Genomic DNA, 19,673 nt, shown 5'->3' with positions numbered 1-19,673 from the left:
TTATTCTTGTAAGTTTAATTTATTATTGTGCCAAAATGAAATTTTTTTGTCCCATCCTTGTACAATATGCAAATCAGTTCTGAACAAATTCTGGATATGCATGTTTCAAGAAATAAACAATGTTCTTATACATAAAATGGCATATGGGAAAAACAACATAACCTTACTTTTTACCTCTTTAAGAATCTATACATCAACATAACTCATTCAAAATAATTGCTCAATTCACGTCCTTTCTTATGATACAGGAAAACTACAACAGATTTAACAGTACCAAACAGTTAGTCACATTTAAAACAGTCTTTCAGTACCAATCTAGTACTGTGTGTTTGGTTTACATTATTCAATACCAAAAAACACTTGGTATAATAACCCCCAGCGCAACAAAACGAAAGTTTATTTTATCATAAAAATATCTCTGCGACAACTATCCTTTCCCATGCATCCATCTTTGTACTTGAAAGATAAATTTTTCGCTAAGTGCCATCACCATACTTCAAACAACCGTTTACATCTACTGATCAGGTACTAGCATTCTCTTATTACAATAAAAGGAACTGTCCCAAACCATTTATTAATTGTCCTCGCTGCACCGAAAACATGCACTCAATGCCTCGGAACGCAACAGGAAGCATACAAGTGTAAGTATTGCAATTTATGTTGAGAAGCAGCAGAAAAAAGTTGCCTAACGCAATACAGTTAACATACTCTTGAATCTATAACTTTTATGAAAAAGGACGTGTCGCAACGCTTACAGAACTAGGCTTGGCAGATTACAAAATGCCAAAAAAATCGCCACCGTAAAAGAGAATATCAAACATTTCGCTCTGCATTTTCACACAAGTGCAGCTTACATACGTTATTTCATGATCAGACTCATACATTTTTCTTTCATATTTTGCTAAACACTTCAACTATAATCCACAGTCTTTTGAAATATATTGAATAGTGAAAAATAGTACCATCTTCAACCACTATCTTTAAAATTGATGCCCAAAGAAAAGTTGCGAGAATTAATGTATTGTGCTTTTCTAACCTGCTTATACAGTGTCTCAAAAAGATCTGCTCCCAATTCTTCTCGAGGCATCTATAATCATTAGAGGCATGCGGGATTTCTAAACTTCGGTATCGGGGAACATGAAAAATTTCACGCCCGAATCCAAAAATCAAGAATAGGTTTCCAGTCGATCCCAAAAAATAGGGGAAAAAATTCCTGTCCCAACCTCAAAATTGGGAAAAGTTTCATGTCTGGATCTGAAAATTGGGGAAAATTTCCTGTACCAATCCCAAAATTAGGAAGAAAATTCCACTCCCGATCTAAAATTCGGGAGAATTTTCTGTCCTGATCCCAAAACTGGGAAAATTTTCTGTTTCACGTCCCAAATCAGGAAAAATTTCCTAATGTTCGAAATTGATTAAGAACCAGGAAATAAAATTCTCACCGTGAGCAAAGTACAAATGGTAGAAAATTTCAATAAACACCCAAAAAAAAAATCACATAATACTGCTGAATACAAGAATACCCTGAATATCAGAATAGCTTCTTGCTCATCCTGCACGCCTCTAATAACCATGATAAACAACATCCAATATCTGATCATTACAGTACGAAATAAACAACTGTGGAATTAAAAACTAAGACTACTTTAACCAGTAATAACATATCATTCTCATACTTATTTAACTTCCCTACATATCACAGATTTTATCTATCAGCAGAAACCTGAGGACAGAATAAACTATATATAATACGTATAGTATCGTTTAAAGAAATTCTCATCCGTTCATTGATAAAGTAAAAACAAATCCTCTTTTTATAGTAAAGACTAGGATAACATGCTAAGTTTTCTGATGAAAAATTTCTCTTAGAACTAAAATTGCTATTTATATCCTAAAGAAAAAATACTCTCTTATTATAATGACCAGAACAATTGTAATACATGTAATATATATATATATACTTCACTTATGTATACATTTTTCTCATTTCTTGCAACATGGACACTCATGTTAATGTTAGCATCCTGACAACAACTACACATAAATGTTTGTTAGTAAATAACTATATATACGTGAGTGGAGTAGTAGTTCTCTAATGATTTTCATAAAAAGCTATTGTGTGTTCATCAAATGATGTTCGTGAATGCTCTGTTTCTTGTTAAAATGTACTTTTTTACTTTGCATTACATATGCATGTATATTCTTCAAATAAAGTCTCAAGCACGTTACATTTCTCGACCCCTGATCTGGGGTACTTTATTTGATAAACTGCGAAACGTTTATTTGGTCAAAGTTTTGGAAATTAGTTGGCTTTTGAATCCATAGAAGGCATTAATTTTTATTCCTGCCTGATATAACAGTAGAGAAAACTGTGCGGAACAGTAAAAAAGACTATAAAAATCTAAATTTTCTCAAAACTTTAATACATTTATAGACCAAATAGCGAGAACTCCCATGATCTGGTGAAAATATAATCTGTTAAAAAAAAAAATTAAATAAAAACATACTTTGGCTTCAGTTAACTTTTGGTGAAAACATTGTACTGCAACTCAGTCTCGTGTGATTACAGAAAAAAATTCAATACCATCCACTCTGTCACGATAAACTGCAATCAGCAATTACACCAATTAACACGTTGGCTACAGACCGCTAGCTTTTTTTTTCATTACTGATTACAGAGTATCGAAATCAGCGAAACACTCTAATAAAAAAACAAACTTTGAAATCTCAAGCTTTCTCGTACCAACTGCCATAACATCATTCAACCACTAACATGTACCACGTTTCTCTATTATTTGCATAAATCTTATCACAAAATGCTTTATGCTCATACATAAAAATAAGCTGAGCATCGCTTAAGGAAAATATGAAACTTATGCAACATCCATGCCCATTTTTACCTCTACATTATCTGTAAACTCGATTCAGCATTCAATCCTAACAAAACAATTCACTTAGATGTAATACATATCTTCAAATCTCTGCCACACACGTTCGGCATACTTAACATCGTGTGTATGTACAGTGGAGCAACCCTTAGCGTTATACAAGCTGCATGCTTTCAAGCGTTGAGAACCTTGACAGGAACTCCTAACAGAAAACTCAGAAGAGAGGGAGTTCCAACTACGGCCAGAACTCATCTCTGATGGGGGAGTTTGCCTAAGCAAACCATATGATTGGAATCAGAAGAAAATATATTTCCCCAGTTCACACACCACCACAATTTCCAATTGTTCCGTGTTTGGCAAGGAGGGCTTCGAGTAACCGAAGTTTGGCCTTTGCTTGCTTGTATTGGATGTAGATGCCTTCCACTTGGACCCTGTCTTCTTTTTGGGCCTTCTTTCCCGTGGCCCTCTGGAATTCTTCCTCGAACTCTCTTAGCGATCGGCGAAGATGTTTCTTCTCTTCTCTAGTCTCCCTCTGCTGTTTAAGTAATTCAGGCCTGAAAGACAAAGAACCACGTAAATATCTTCGGAACACACCGATTAATGATGGGTTCATCTCAATCTCAAAAGCTATGACATAAAATTCTAGATTTGTGGTTTAGAAAAAGTACAAGTCTCAATTCATTATTCATGAATGGAAGTAATCTTTGATTCATGAGTGAGGCAAAGAAATTATCATTGATTCATGAGTCAGGCAAAGTAGTGATCATGGATTTATGATTCAGACAAGGAAGTAATCATTGACTTAGGAGTCAGGCAAGGAAGTAATCCTTGATTCATGAGTCAGGCAAGGAAGTAATTATTGATTCAATGGTTTTGACTGATTGATTTGATATTTTACTTCACCTTCGCACCACATTTGGCTAATTGCGAAGATGGGGATGAGTGATGATATGATGAAATTGATGAATGGACACTCACAAACACACATGCCCAGGCTGAGATTCGAACCCAGGATCCTGGCATAGTAGCACAATGTGCTAACCACTCTGCCACGGAGGCTGGCCATTGATTCAATGGGTTAGCAAGGAAGTAATCATTCATTCAATGTCTAAGCAAGGAAGTAATCATTGATACATTGCACAGGCAAGAAGTAATCATTGATTCGTGAGTCAGGCAAGGAAGTAATCACTGATTCATGATTCAAGCAATCAAGTAATCATGGATTTGTTAGGCAAGAAAGTAATACTGGATTCATTAGTCAGGCAAAGAAATACTCATTGATTCATGAGTCAGGCAAGGTACAATTCATTAACTTTTGATACTGGAAAGGAAGGAATCTTTCTTTTCAGATTTGGGCATTGAAACCTTGGAATATAAAATTGTGCTTGACAATACGGACTTAGAATACAAATTCACGATTGAGTAATTTGTTTCACTTGAGGGCATTTTATAAAGCAACCGAATGTTCTACTAACAACATTAATCCAAATAATATTTATCAACAAAAGTCAGAACTACATTCTGTAAAATTTAACTGAAAAGTTTGTATGAAAGATTCCTAGTTCTCCATGTAAAACCAAATGGGAAATGAATTTTCCTCTTGAAGAAGGGTTATTCAAAGGTAAATATAGAGCCTGGAAGAATTTGAACTCACATTGGCAAGGCATGAAGATTTTCTCCAATTTCAGCACCTTTCCTCTGTCGTTTTAAGTCCAGAAGATCCACATCACCGGATGAAGTTTTCAACAATGGCACCAGGTCAACTGATTCTTGTTCTGTCTCTGATGCTCCCGTGCTGTCCTCTGTTGCTGTTGCTTGATGCTGGGGGGAAGCCTGTGTAAAGTCCATTGCCTCGTGCTCGTGAATTGTTGCCAATTCTGTGACACTGTCCTTCAATTTGGACTGTAAGAGAAAAGTGTTGAAATGAGTGGTGAGGAAAAGTTTTCATTAATGGCTAAATACAGCTACAGCCAACAATAAATTATGGCTTCAATAGTGATTGAATCTAGGTTCATTAGAATTCCCCAATAGTTTTCAAAATTAATTAAGCTTCCCTTCAGCACAAATCGCTGCCATATCTAGAAAATCAAACCTGCATCAGCTTTATAAATTGTAATCATTTTTTTTGTGTTTGGAGTTATTTTTAAAAAAATAGATATAGGCATCTATACTTTAGTATTATGAATCATCATGATCAAATATGAAGAAACATACATCACCAATGTGTTGTTTATTGACGTATGAGAGCGAAAAAAGTCAAAACTCACCGAACCACTTCGTACCACCAAGCGCTTCAGAGCACGGTAGCGATCATACAATGGCCTCACAAGATCACGATCCTCTCTAGATGTTGGCCGTCCATGGATGCTCTCCAGCAAAAGCAGACACTTTTGAACAGAAACCTTTTCATCGAGCAACTGTTCCCGGGACAAATCTTCCAGATTTTCTGGCCGATCTGCTACAATACGCTTTTCATTCAACCTCTGCAAAGAAGAAAACCAGTTATAATACACTGTAACCTGCACAATGAAACTAATAAAGCAAATTACATTTAGAGAATAATTTCCAATTCTTGCAATAAATGCATGTACCTCACAAAGTCTCACATGTCACAGACGTGTATGAAACATTGATTACTATACTACTAATATTAAATTCCATCCTGCGAGTATTATTGAACCTCAATTGCTTTAAAATTATTTTCAATTAGAAAATCAGGAATTTCTAGCAATAAAGTGTAACCTTGAAATTTATTCAACTTTGAATACATCTGTGCATTAGTATGACAAAAATGCTTTCATTTCATCTACTTTTATTTGAAAACTAGCTACGTACTGTAGTATCTAGATTATCTCTGTAATCGTATACATAGTAGAAATAATGTTCATTTACATTTTCTGACAAAAATTAAATATTTCATTAGTCATTCCGATAATAACAAAATTACATATGAAAATATAACATTGTTATATGTAATATAAACATGACAATGTACTGAACTCTCCAACAGAACAATGACTTTATGTTCTCGCCTACAAGTACAATTCCTGGTAGGGGTACATTGATCAGAGGTCGCGTTCACAGTTTAAATGGTAGGGTCAGTCTTATTTAGCCTATCTGAGCATATAAGTGGACTTAAACCTTGACTGTGCATTTCGTAACAATGTTTGATAGTCTCAAATATATCCAAATAGAATTATGTTAGCATGGTGGGAAAAAAGGATTTCTACCAATATCCCTAACCTACAATGCATTTAGGTGATTCATTACTAGAGCCCTGAAGTTTGGCAAAATGCCTCTTTTTATCTACTGCATATATTGATAAAATTTTCCGGATATACGTTTTTTATGTTGTTTCGAATGTTTTAGAAGCCTTTTCATTTTGCCCATTTTGCCTATTTGGGACCGCACTGCCTATTTTTAATTATAATGCCTTTTTTTTGCCTTTTTCAATGAAATTTGACCATTTTTTTTTTAAAAAAAAAATGTGTATATAAATTATTTTTCTCCCAAAAGACGTTGTTGGCATTTATTTTTCTTCCGTTTATTATGTGAATAATTTTCGCCTTATGTAAGTAATATTGAACTCATGCATGTTTCAACATTGCTGGAGGAGAAAAGTGTGAGAAAAATGTATTTCATGCTCAGTTAGGATATTGCCTTTTGGTTAACATTTGCTTGTGCATGATTGACTGCTGAAGTGGACAGGTTGATTTCAAACACAAAGAAGATATTTCTAAAATCTCCCTCTTGAACCCGAAAATTTAATAAAGTTGCATCTGAGCTTAGTTTACCTCCGCAACCAGTCTTGATCAGATGTGGAACCTGGATATCTGCAGCTATATATTATGCTAACAACCTTGAAAAAATTAGTGAGGTGATAGATGCTCTTCCAGAAAATGAAGCGGCTTCAATTCGTGAAGTGAAAAAACTCCTGTGCTATTCAAGTTTATTTTTGCACATTATGGTGCATTGCCAGAGACAATTACAATTATAGCATCCATGAAAATCTACGAGGAATCTATGCAGCAGATGATGGAAGTGCCAGGAGAAAAGGGGTCAGCTGTTGCGGAAAAGTGCAAACGGGTAGTGAGTGCAAATGAGGACTTGAAAGAATTGAAAACAATTTGTGATATTCTAAAAGGTGGAAATGCTGTTACCGAAATGAGTCCAGCTACATTAGCTTGTTTTATGTATGCTCCAATAACTTCTGTCGAAGTAGAAAGATCATTTTCTATTATGAGAAACATTCTCTCTGACAGACGACTATCAATGAATGTTGAGAACTTAAAACACACCTTGTAGTTAGTTATGTGCAATCAAGACGGAAAAATTGAAATGCTCTTCCCAATGTAGATCTTAACATTTTGCCAGAAATTATAGATAAAAGTAAGCGACTTTCAAATGTGTCTTTTTCGGTTTATTTTGCCTTTTTTTCATTTTTAGTGCCTATTTTCCACATTATAAATGCCTTTTTGCCTGCCTATTTTAATGAAAATAAATGCCTGAACTTCCGGGCTCTATTCATTACTATTAGGAAAACAATTAAATTAACATTAAATACAATTCGATCAACAGCAGCATGGAGTAGAAATTAACATACCTGTTCAATATCTGTCAGTGTGTCTTCCAGGCTCACGCTAGTCTTACTGCTGTGCGTTGCAGGTGTCGGCACAATGCGGTCTTGTTGAACAGCGGCACATGGACCCTGAGGATCCTCCTTGATTTCTGAAATGTAAAGAAATACTTTGTTATGAATACAAAACTCACAACTGTGTGTCTTCTAAGAACCAAATGTATTTTTGTTATTTGATGTTGCTTTCCTGTGACCAATATTAAAAAGTTACTATCCAAATTATAAATTATTTCCTAAAAAACCTACTGCCGTTTTGTTTCAACTTCACTTATTTTATATAGTGTTTATATCACTTCAGACATAATGTACGATAAGATAGCTGATGCTATAACATATGAGAACTTACATTAACCATGGTTTGAACCTATCTGTCAGCTTAGGTACAGCTTAGGAAACAAGTGCTGAATATTTAATGCCATTTGATGATTTAAGGTGTTACATAATAGTACAATAGTTGATAACCCTTGCTACAACTGTTGTTTCGGGGAAGGTCACTTTATTCCCGTGAGTTTTGCTGAACTGCTCGCACTTGTTAGGAAACTATTAAATCTAGTTACCTTGTAGGCACATACACCTTTAAGGGGCAAGGTAATGGCATAGGTCGACTCGCTGGTGTGGAGCAGGCAGCAGGAAAACATTATGAAGCCTTTTCCACCAACATATTTTACTACTTAAGGTTGGCAACTCATTACATACAGGTAAATATACAAATTCTTTAATGGTTTGGAATTCATAGAGATCGTCATTCAGCACTTGACGGGTTTCGATACAGAGAGGTTATGGGCCACTTGGAAAAGTGACATTTTAGTGACTTACAATCTTGATTGGAAGCACTAGCATTCCAGAATGTAGGCAATATGTACCCAACTGACCACACAACTGCACAAAAAAATCATATGCAAAACACAATATACATGTGACCAACAGAAATAGAAAAACAAAAAAATAAGCTTACGTTTCAACTCCTTCCTCAGTTTGCTTAATTCGCTTGTCATCTTCTTGATTTCTCTGCATCCCATTTTGTCTGAATGCGAGGGTCGGTAGCCAAACTGTTTCTCGAAGTCCTCTTCATAGTGCTTTATCTTTCTCTTCAAGCTATTCACACAGAAAAACAATAGGTAAATCAATAGGAAGACAATAGGTAAATCATGCGTACATTATACACTCCAATCAATACCGTAACATATCTAGTAGTAGAATAAAAGGGGAAAACCACACAAAATCTGTTACTGTTGCCTACATGTTCTCAATAGTTTTGGGGCTATGAAAGTCTATTGAACTACTAATAATATCTGGTCATTAGCAAACCACACGAATATTCAAGTGAACGCTCTAGAAGTGATTCTAAGGATTTGTAATATTTCAAATTTTCGACATCAGCCGTTTTTTAAAAGATGAAAATTCGAAAAAAGCTGCCTGGTATAGGTCGGAGGTCTAGCCGAACCTTAACTCGTGAGCACAGCATGGGCCCCTTTCAGGCCCGTAGCCAGGAATTCTTTGTAGGGGGGCAAATTTTTAATATATTGTGTCGCATTGGCATATATAGCAGGGTACACACAGGTACTTGGACCTCCTTCAAAATAGATAAGTAACAGAAAAGGGATGATATCTTGAAACTGCAACAAACTAAAAAAAAATTCGAGCAACATCAAATAGTAATATTTCGATAATGACCTTTCCAGATTGCCAAACAATATAAAGTTTAACATAAATACGCTAATAGGGACTGTATCTACTTGATATTTGCAGGTCGATAATGTTAATAGACGATTAATATGCACCAACAGCTTTGGGCCTCTCTGCAGAACTGATTAAGGGAGCCCTTTATAAATCATGCTTCATAATGATTCCCTCTAGTTTCCAGTATGCAAGATTTTTACGCACAAAGGAATCTAACGAGAATCCAACTTAATAATAATGGTTACATATTATCTACACTTTGATGAATTGTGTAAAAATTTGTAATACATTTTTTTGTACTTGCGAAAACATTAAAACATGGGTCCCTTAGTCCACCACGGACTCTATTTCCTTCAAAGGGGAGACTCTTGCATCAATACAGACAATGTTTGCCTACTGGTTACGTTGACCATCTTGCAAAATATTGTGTGAATTGTATTATATTATAGTTGAAATACATGTTTTGACAGCTGACAAACAAATAGGAATCCCTTGATTGATCAATGACTTCTTGGATTACAGTGTCATCATTAATATTTCATATTAAGTTTCATAGAGAGAAATTGATTTATTAGGGCACAAATAATTTTACGGGGCGCCATGGCATTCTCCAACATTTTTTTTCTTCATATAGATTGTTTGCTTCCAGGGCAGACTCCCGCCGCCGCATAGCTATGGCGATGAACTTGGACCATAAGAATAGCAGATATTGCGAGCAAAGTGAGGAAGAAAATTTTACAAAGTATTTTTATCTGCATAAATTTTTTAATCGAGGGGAGGGCAATTGCCCCTCTGTGCCCCTTGCAAGTGCAATTGGCCATCTGGAAGACAAATGCAAGGAACACGTAAAAACTAATTCCATCATAAGTATCCAATTCTCCTGTTATTCTTAGATTCGGCTAGCCTTGTTTTCTTACTTCAATGTTTGCTTCCCCTAGAATGTATTTCCATCCAAGATCGGGGGGAAGCTGGAGGCGGCAATGTTTATGAGTGTCTCTTCATCAATTTCACGTCATCATTCATTGTTGAGATTAGCTTAGAAGTGGCGGAAAAGCAATGCTAAGTGACAAAAATCAAATATCCACTTCCTCTCTCTACCACATGGATCCCTATTACCAAACGGTAGGCTTGGGAAACAAAAATTTAAGCTGTTCCAAGTTCATAGCAACACATCCAAGAAAACATCCAAACACATTAGGCACCTGTAATACAAGACTACTCAAAATGCCACTACTGTTCTAGGTACTGAAAAGGAATTTCCCCCCTCCCCCCTCCCCAAATCCTCATACAACATTATACGGAATTCCATACACTCTAATAAATCACAAAATCAATTTAGTGTCTTTGTTATGTTGCTAGTGTAACACATGATATAATTATAAAGATTAGTGAGAATTCCAGGCAGGAATGTGTTCTGTATTTTCACAGGGGAGGCAAAGCAGGCTCTCAGGGAAGGCAGTTGCACCCCCTGCCCCCTCGCAAAGACCCATTTTATACATTCTCTCATATATGAAGATTGCGGTTATTAGCTTACATCACCATGTTTCATACATACCTATTTATCTGCTTGGTAATGTGCTTAATCCTCGACGTGTTAACGGGTTCCGTGCCGATCCTTTTCAAATGTTGAACATCGTGCTCCAAAGGTGGGCTCGGGGGAACGTTAGGATCCAAGTAAGTCCTTCTGGTGAGAATCATGGAGTTCCTTGGAGACAACATCACATGGCCTTCCTCCTGCAAGTACACGAAATAAAAGAACTAAGTTTCCAGTACTTAGTAGTCTGAGTTGTTGAAATGCACTATCAAATAATCTTGTGGAGCAAAATAAAAATCAAAAGATTCAAGTTTAACACCTCGCTTGCTGATCACTAGTAAACAAAAGTTTTTAACTGTTCTCGGAACTTAATGCTTGTGCATAGTAACGATAAAGATGTACAAGTAGTGACTAAATGTTAATACATGTACATTTCAACGTAACAATCTCACAGTTTTTGAACATTTATTATTTATCTCACGGTTTTTGAACATTTATTATTTGTATTTGAAAGCTTCTAGCTTCTGTCTAGTACTTAATTGTATAATTGTTTTCCATTATTTATTATAAATGATGTTACATTTCATTCTCCTTATAAAAGTGAGAAAAGGACGTGATGTGTGAGAGTACTAAAAAGGTTTAGCAACTACATGTACAGATACACGGGAGAACACACATTTCCTTCATCAAGACATTTATTCGTAGTTTGATTAAGTTAATAAATCAAATTAATCATGTCTGCTGAAGAGAGCATGTGTTCTCCCAAAATGCTACATCAAGTATTGTGTAACTACAAGAGGAATAATTCTACGATGCCAGCAATACAAAAATACTAGAAAAACTGTTGTAAAATAATAAATTTCCTTGTGTTTGTTCCATTTCTTCACTTAAAATACTATTTTTCTTTCTATTTGCATATTCAATTCATTTTTGCCCTTGTATCTCCCAGCAACATGCCTACAGGAAGAATATCACCCTCTTCTCATTTGCGAACTAGTAGCTCTACTGATTTCCCAATACTGCCTGCCTTAAGTAAGGGTCCAACGATTCACACACCATTATACGAAAATCTCATTCCGAAAAATTCTTACCAAAGATCTCTCTTCTCACTCCTTCCCGGTCGAAATGGGGTTTGGCAGAAGTCGTCCAAAATTTTTATTTTTCTTCCGAGGCTCATGCTGCCGGGCAAACAAAGGTGGTCCAAAAGTAATCTGGTTGAAAAACAAAATATTCGAATATGATCTGCGAAAGATACACCAGCAAAACTTTCACTGCTACGGTCGAGAGTGTACTTACGTGCACGCGATGTGTGTATCCCCAGTTGCCTTGGCTCGTGAGAGGCTCGTTGCAGTCGACTTGCTGATGGAGAGTCGTCAGATCTAGAGGAGGCATGAAGAATTTCCTCGGTGTCGAGGGGCTCGGGGATGGAGACCTGTCCTCTCTTTCGACCTACAATACGAATAATTACTGAATAAATGAAATTGGTACTGCATAACCAAAGTTGCATAAAAGTACTATAACATGTTACTTCATAAAAGTTTGTAGGGGGACCGGGGCAGCGTGATCGCCGTAAGCTTTGACCCACTGTATGGTGATGAATACATTTAAACTTAACACAGTTGATACCACAACATTTGTTTTTATATTGATATATGTTTGAAGTTTATTTCATTGTGTATTTAAGAAGTAATTTGGCCAAAAGTAAGGTAATGCAAAATGTCCCAGGTTCGGGGAAAAGTGATCCCTTTTCATAATGTTATTATCAAACACGATAATAATTATAGAATTAATTAATTTTATTAATAAAAAGTAAATGTATTAAAAGTAAGTAACTTACAAACACATTGAAGAAAACAAGTGTCATTCAGAGAATAAAATATAAAACAGGTTCATATGAAAAAAATAAAAACAAAGAAAAATCTGTTTTAACAAAATACAAGTTGGTAATTTAAAAGTGTACTTAGCCTAATTTTCAAGGCAAAAGTCACAAGTATTAAGCACTTTCATCTTCCTCCACAGCAGCACATTTTTCGTGTGTCCATTGTTTGCATCCATTGCACTTTATCCATCCTTTCCTTTTCAGGGATTGCTTTGCCCCACACCACTGTTGAATATCAGCGGCCATTCTCAGTGTCAAAGAACCCTCCGAGAACAAAAGTATTCATATATGTATAGCATTCATCTTTTGCTCTCTCACAACAAGCTTCATCCAGCAGACTCGGTCAATAACGCAATTAACAATACACAATATTGTAAACTCCTTACCTTAGTTCATACATGCCAAAAAACATTTTTTTTTTATCACCACTTGTTGTTCACAGCCCACGTTCCACTCATGGCTACAACACACTCACGATGGCCGCTTGCGGTTGACATGTCTCCCGCTTGGAAGCAGCACCGTAAAGTGCATTTTTCCCGAGGGATTACCTTGCCCCAGGGGATCGCTATGCCCCAGTCTCCCCTACATTGCTACATTCCAAAAGGCTGGCCAAAATCAGAAACATTGTTTTATTTTTGTGGAAACCGACACATTTGTATTCAAGTTACAGCGCGTTTAAATAAAACTTTCCTGAAATGCATGAAAACAACACAAAAATCCTGTTACGAAATTTGATTTCAAAGGTGGAATATGCACACACTATGATAATGCCTACCTGTGGATGTAGCTGGAGAAACGAATGTGATTTCGGGTCCACTTCTTGACTGGAGTCATCGTCTGATGTTGAGCTCCCGAAACTGCTGCTGTGAACCAACACTGAAGGATTCTCTGAATGATGATGGTGATGATGATGATGCTGGTGGTGACTTCGGCTGCTTGCCTGATCACTGTCTTCATTCTCCTTTATCGAAAGAAGAGGAATTGTAAGATTTAATCTTGTATGAAATGAAATAATATAAACTATGGTGATCAAAACACATAAGTAGACTTATTAGCGACTTTTCCAAATAATACAGCATATAATTAGTATCAATGAAGTTTTTCTTCAATGACTGAAATTCTTTAATATACTTGACATTTTGTTGTACTTTACTCACAATGAAATGAAATGTCAGCAACAAAAGGTAGAACCGACAAAATTATATCACAATGACAGACAGCATTTTTTTAAAGTAGCCAGTGGAATTAATTCTTGTTACATTACTACATTATCTGGTGTATAGAATTAAAATGAATGAATTAAAAATGTTGCCCCCTTCAGAATATCCCTTTATGTAACATTACAGACACAGCAGATTTGAGGGTCCAGCCCTTGCAGCAAATGCCCATGGATTAGACGGCTCTGTTCCATCCGAAAGCAAGCTAAAATAACTTCCTGGCAGAAGGGAATGCACGAGGAACACCAGGCACCAATAGCTGGCTTCATTGTGTAAAGTTTATTACATAACACACAAAGCAAAATAAAATAATATTGTGTGTGTGATGCACATTTCCTTCGCGGTTTTACAACACAATACACATGAAGACAAAAGCACCTGATACACAGGTGTTTACAAAAACCAATGCTAACCTTTGACGATCCACTTTCATCCTGGTCTTCATTGCGATTTGAATGGTGGGTCCTCCGTCTACGACCCTGCGACCTTCTGCCCCTTGTGGCCCCTGGGTGGGGGAAACTAGCGAACCTCTCTGAGCTCCTTCTCCTCTCGTGTTCGTCATCTACGTCTGTTAAAAAGCTCAATTCTTCTGAAGACGATCCCAGCGAACTTGGAGGTCGGCTAGGAGGATTGTGTTCGTGTAAGGGCCTGTTGTTGCAACGCTAAAAAGGAATACAAATTTGTTAGAAACTTTGCATCAAAAATTACTGGCATGTATTTGCGAACTATGATACACAAAATCATTACATGAGAACCAGACAAATGTAACTGCAAAAATGCAGTTTTCAGTTTTGTTTAAATAAACTCATCAAAAAAGATATATTTGGAATCAGATTGACATATCTCCACTTCTAATCCGTAGCAGTAAGATGGAGTCGCGTATCTCCAATTAGCTGACTCTTTTTAAGAGTCAGGCATATTCCTACGAATACATTATTTCCTCTCCTGTAAATCGTAACGAGTCACCCGCCAATTCCCCCACCCCTTCCTCCGTCCGTTATTATTCAATCCTGTACACAAAAAGGAGTTCAGGATGTATCCCGAAATATTTTAGTCACCAAAGACGACATTTTAAATTTGCCGAAAAATATTGTATCTGTTAAAGATAGAGTTCAGGAGTTTGCCGTAAGCAAGGGTCCAAGTTTTGTTCAGAACAGTTGTAAAATGGAAAGTGAAGTGACTATTTCACCCTGTGTCCTGTCAATTGTAAAAGTTAAAGATTTATTTGTGAATCAGTCAACAGCAAAAGTCGAGAAAGTTCCAAATGTCACTTTAAAAGCAGAAAGTAAACCAAATTCTCAGGTTTCCGAACCTGTTGTATCTTTCACGGATCATATTTTTTACGACTATACCTTTGCCTAGAATTTTATTATTCATTGCGTTTTAAAATTTTAAGTTATAATCCATTTTTAGGTTCGTTACGAAATATGATAAATTGGGAGCAACATCCCTCTGGTTCTCACATGATGAATTAATCTATCTGAGGATAAGTGAACTTGAAACAATCTTCAACTTTGGTCTGTACCTGGGGATAACTCTAGCCATCAGAGCATGGTGTAGTTAACATTATCTCCGAGCATGGTGTAGTTAACATTATCCCAAATATGACTAACATCAAGAATGTGTGAAGCCATACTTTGAACCACTTATGTGACTTTATAATATGGTGGAATACACAGGGAGGTTTAGTGTTTAAACAATACAGAATTCTAATGCATGAAAAAGCCTCTTAGCGTATGTCATCTGCATATATAACAAATTCTCCTTTGCCAAAAGGATGTGTCAAAACTGAAAATATCTAGGATTCAATGTAAATAGACGTCTCAGAGGAAAAGCACTTATCTACAAGATACGCTTTTATTACTTCAACACACACAGCAATTACTTACAATGCCATGGCCCAATGCTGGATCATGAATCTCCTGAAGAAAAGTGCTGTTCTTAGCCTTTGTAGTCATATCCTCGTGGCTGCTAACACGCCTCATGTTGTCTTTTGAGCTCACCATGCCTTCTTCCAAAGGGCGTTCTTCAGAATTTGACCTACAAGAGAAAGATAGTAATGCATATTGGGTATGTATGATTTTTAATAGCAGACATGTAGTTTGTATAATATAACCGACGAATAAACTAGGCTATGGGCTAGCATGGATTGTTACGTACAATGTAAATAATATATATTTTGCACAATTACTTCATTTCCATTATGTTGAAACTAAGAAATACCCGTTACAATTTTCTACTAAAGAAACATTTTTGTAAACTTAATTTTTGACAGCACAAAATTTGTTGAGTTAGTTAACACAAAATATGTCTCAACAAATTTGACTTTCCATACACTATTTAGGTACTTCAACTTCATGCAAAGTGGAAAATACATAAGCACAGACTGCAGCTAAAAATATACCATCTTAAAATTTGCTTCCATTTTTACACATAAAATGATTGCTGAAGCAAAGCAGTGTTTACAAATAATGTGGACTCTCTGACTCCAACATGGATAATTTGAATTACTCGGTAATTCAAACTTTTTGTCCCCCCTTGGAGTTCAAATTAAAAAAGAGTCCACTCTATGTGAAAAATACAAATTAAAAACATGGACAATAATCGTATAATGTAGTCCTGATTCTATGTTCTCGGATTTTACACTTTCCCATATACTGGGTGTCCCAGAAGTCTTTCCCTGATTACAAACTTTATTCATATCCGCTATATGCAATGTAGAGATGTGAAAGTGATGCCAAAATGTTGGAAAATTAACCAAGTTTATTTGTTGCCGGTTTCAGTAATGTGGCTGTAGTGTAGCAGTGTCAGTGCCAAGGAATCCGGAATTAATGCTCTTGACATCGGGTGGCATCTTTCCATACAATGTTTCTTGGACTTGACAGGATTTGGAAATGAAGATAAATTCCATTTTTTTAAATACCAACTTATTGATGGCAGATATTCTAGACGAAAGAATTCTGTACATTTGAAAGTTCCTCTGCACTGTTATTGGTGACACTGCCTGCAGACTTACCTTATGACCTTTCTCTCCTGGGACTGTGAGGTACTCTCGTGGCGTTCTTTCCTCTTTCGTTGTATCACTTCTGCTGTTGCTGGGGGCAGAGCATCGGATTGAATCTCCCCAAATAGGTGCTCGGCCACTGCTGCCTGAATGGTATGGTCAGCCACCCTACTGATAAAATTAAAACACAAGATTAATGACAAATGAACCATTTATTGATAATGAACAGCTGTTAAAATGGGCAATTATGGATCAGCATTCAAACTCTAGCCCCAGGTAACCAAAGGTTGTTGGTTGGCCAAATGAAAGAACATACTGTAATTTTGGACATGGTTCCAACGTTAGTCCAACATGTTTTTTTTACGTTGGGCCAACATGGTTTTTATGTTGGCCCAACATACTGAAAATTCAAGTATAGATAAGTTTGTGTTCTGATATACAAATATATAATTTACTGTGCGGCCAAATATAAACTATAGTACAAATTATTTGTGTAAAATAAAAAAAAAATGCACAGCACTTTCTCATTCATATGGTAAGGGATAGCAGAGAATTTAATTGCTTAAAACAAAACAAGATGTAGAATAATTGTAGGTTGCAAATAGGGATGGACAATTTGCCTACTTACTTTCTTGTAATTCTAAATTATAAATGTGACCACAAGTTCATGTAGACCAGACACCTTCTCACACTTACAAGACAGGTCTTGTATACACCGTGAACTATTCTGACAATTTCTTACTTCATCACGTGTCAATCGTGTGTCGTCATATGATGGCAGATATAAAATATAATCTACTAACAGACAATCCAACAAGATTCTAACGTTATCTTCTCAACATTTAAAAACAACATGCCTTCATTATGTGATACATCACAGTAAGTCAGCATGATTGCAGATATCAGGATGACTATTTGACATCTTGTAAACTTGCGAAAGAAATAAACTGAGTCAGATTCGTTCGGGTTATTAATAAACCATGTCTACCTCACAAATCTAGATCAGCAATCAATTTTTAAAAAAATTATCTTCCATTAAACATCTGTCATTTTGACAGTAGATTATCGATCATGCTGAAAATGTAAAACGCAAAATGGATGCATTATGCAGGACTATTCTCAAGATACATTCTAAGGAAGAACAGACACTAAATTGTGGGCCAACACCTCAAAATCTACAATGGCTAAGTTGATTCAAACGTTCCCTCCCACTGAAGTGTAACTCGCACTATATTTCTCATACATTTCAGCTTCATGACACCAACACCTAATAGCATTATGTAGCAAAATAAATCTAACCCCTTCTCCTTCCTTAATAGACCGGACTCCAAATAAACCACTATTCCAAGCTCAGTAACTTTGTTTCAATTGGCAAGAATTTGTAACAACGTAACTGGTGTCTTCCAACTGGAAAATTACTAAAAACGTTGTATACCCTCTTTGCTAACAACACACTACGATAACTGAACATATCAAACCCTTATATTTGTATTGTTAATCTGGAGGCCCTTATCTAACAATTATACTTGTTCAACCACTCGAAGATACCAAATGATGTTGTTCTTGCACTTAAAAATATCGCTTATCTTTCCTTTATCTTAAATGTTGGACATCTAAATTCTTCACCTTTCTACCCTTTTTACACACATATGTGCATTAAGAGTAAACCTACATAAAATTTACCTATACTAATATTTTATCATCCGATAAGAACCTTGCATGATTCTTTAATCTGCATTTAGACATCTGCTTTACAAAAACACCTGCATAATCACAAAATATAAGAATATGGATGAATTTTGCTCTAAATTACATACTATTTGTGGAATTAGCAGATCGCCATCCTTAACACACACAAACACACGTTGCTTTTCTCTGGCAGAAAAGGATCGATCGGGCACACTTCGTAAGTCGATTTACTATCGGCACAAGTGATAATCGTACAAAGCTAAATAATAAAAAGCATTAATAATATCATGGTATTCATCTATGCTCATAGGTTTGTACATATTTAGTAATATTTCGTTAACGTAAACTATCGTTAGCAATTATTCTCAGGCAGGACCGTAGTCAGCATTTTATTTCGGGCGGTGGCTTATCCCTGATCAGCAGCCGTCATCTAAAGACGAAAAAAGGGTAGGTAAAAACCCTGAGGATGAATTTCTCAGTGTATTACAACTAACTGTACAAGATGGAAAAAATTGCCTGCGCACGTACACCCAACAGCAAAAGAAACAGACGAATTGTCCATCGCCATTTCCATTTGGTCTGCATTACACAGTGTGATGATAATGAATTGAAATAATGACTTCAATATGCAGAGGGCAATGCCCGCTTCGACCTAACGTAGTTTCATTCCTTAAAACAACACACTGTACGTTCGCAAAGGACTGCATGTTCATTGATCACCACCACCACATTTTGTAAATAAGCTACTACTATGTGGGGTTCAGTTTTGCCTGTTTCATTTTATACATGAATAAGTCTTACTGCGCCACTGTTTTAAACCCACTTATACTCAAAATTGCAAGGCACTTTTGGTAAATCCATGTGCAGTTCAAAGTGGAAATTGTCCCAGTCGTGGAATCGAATCCGGCCTAACTCTATTATTAGGCGGTTAACTAAAATGTTAAATCACAATTCATGATTTCAAAGAATATGTTGCGTTCCGTCAAGAATTCTAGTTGTATATACAGGTATATTGCAACATAATGTGCAACGGTGCTCTTGGAGCGGTTACTTTTCCTGCCTAGACAAGGGGTTGATTACTACTAGTTGATAGTCAACTTGAATCTGGAATGATTTGATGTCTTCTTTCTCTGCCACCACTAGAAT

The 19,673-nt window shown here is 36.2% G+C and overlaps 1 protein-coding gene across 5 annotated transcripts in view; it reads right to left on the bottom strand.

The window, feature by feature from the left end:
• LOC145997448 (protein FAM13A) overlaps positions 1–19,673 on the bottom strand; it is a 167,036-nt gene continuing 147,363 nt past the window's right edge. For 4 of the 5 annotated variants that reach the window (XM_083134507.1, XM_083134512.1, XM_083134509.1 and 1 more), the window contains 11 exons: positions 16,851–17,009; positions 15,724–15,874; positions 14,248–14,496; positions 13,393–13,578; positions 12,035–12,187; positions 10,760–10,938; positions 8,480–8,619; positions 7,492–7,616; positions 5,156–5,371; positions 4,543–4,790; positions 1–3,442 (listed from right to left, as the gene is read on the bottom strand). In XM_083134507.1, coding sequence (XP_082990633.1) covers positions 3,208–3,442; positions 4,543–4,790; positions 5,156–5,371; positions 7,492–7,616; positions 8,480–8,619; positions 10,760–10,938; positions 12,035–12,187; positions 13,393–13,578; positions 14,248–14,496; positions 15,724–15,874; positions 16,851–17,009 — 2,041 coding nt within the window. In that variant the 3' untranslated portion in view covers positions 1–3,207. The remainder of the gene's footprint in view (positions 3,443–4,542; positions 4,791–5,155; positions 5,372–7,491; positions 7,617–8,479; positions 8,620–10,759; positions 10,939–12,034; positions 12,188–13,392; positions 13,579–14,247; positions 14,497–15,723; positions 15,875–16,850; positions 17,010–19,673) is intronic. The other variant, XM_083134511.1, reaches the window with a different exon arrangement.

This window comes from Lepisma saccharinum, chromosome 13, assembly GCF_977018435.1.
Source record: "Lepisma saccharinum chromosome 13, izLepSacc3.1, whole genome shotgun sequence".
NCBI classification, from domain to species: Eukaryota; Metazoa; Arthropoda; class Insecta; order Zygentoma; family Lepismatidae; genus Lepisma; species Lepisma saccharinum.
This window is presented reverse-complemented; position numbering and strand designations above follow the sequence as displayed.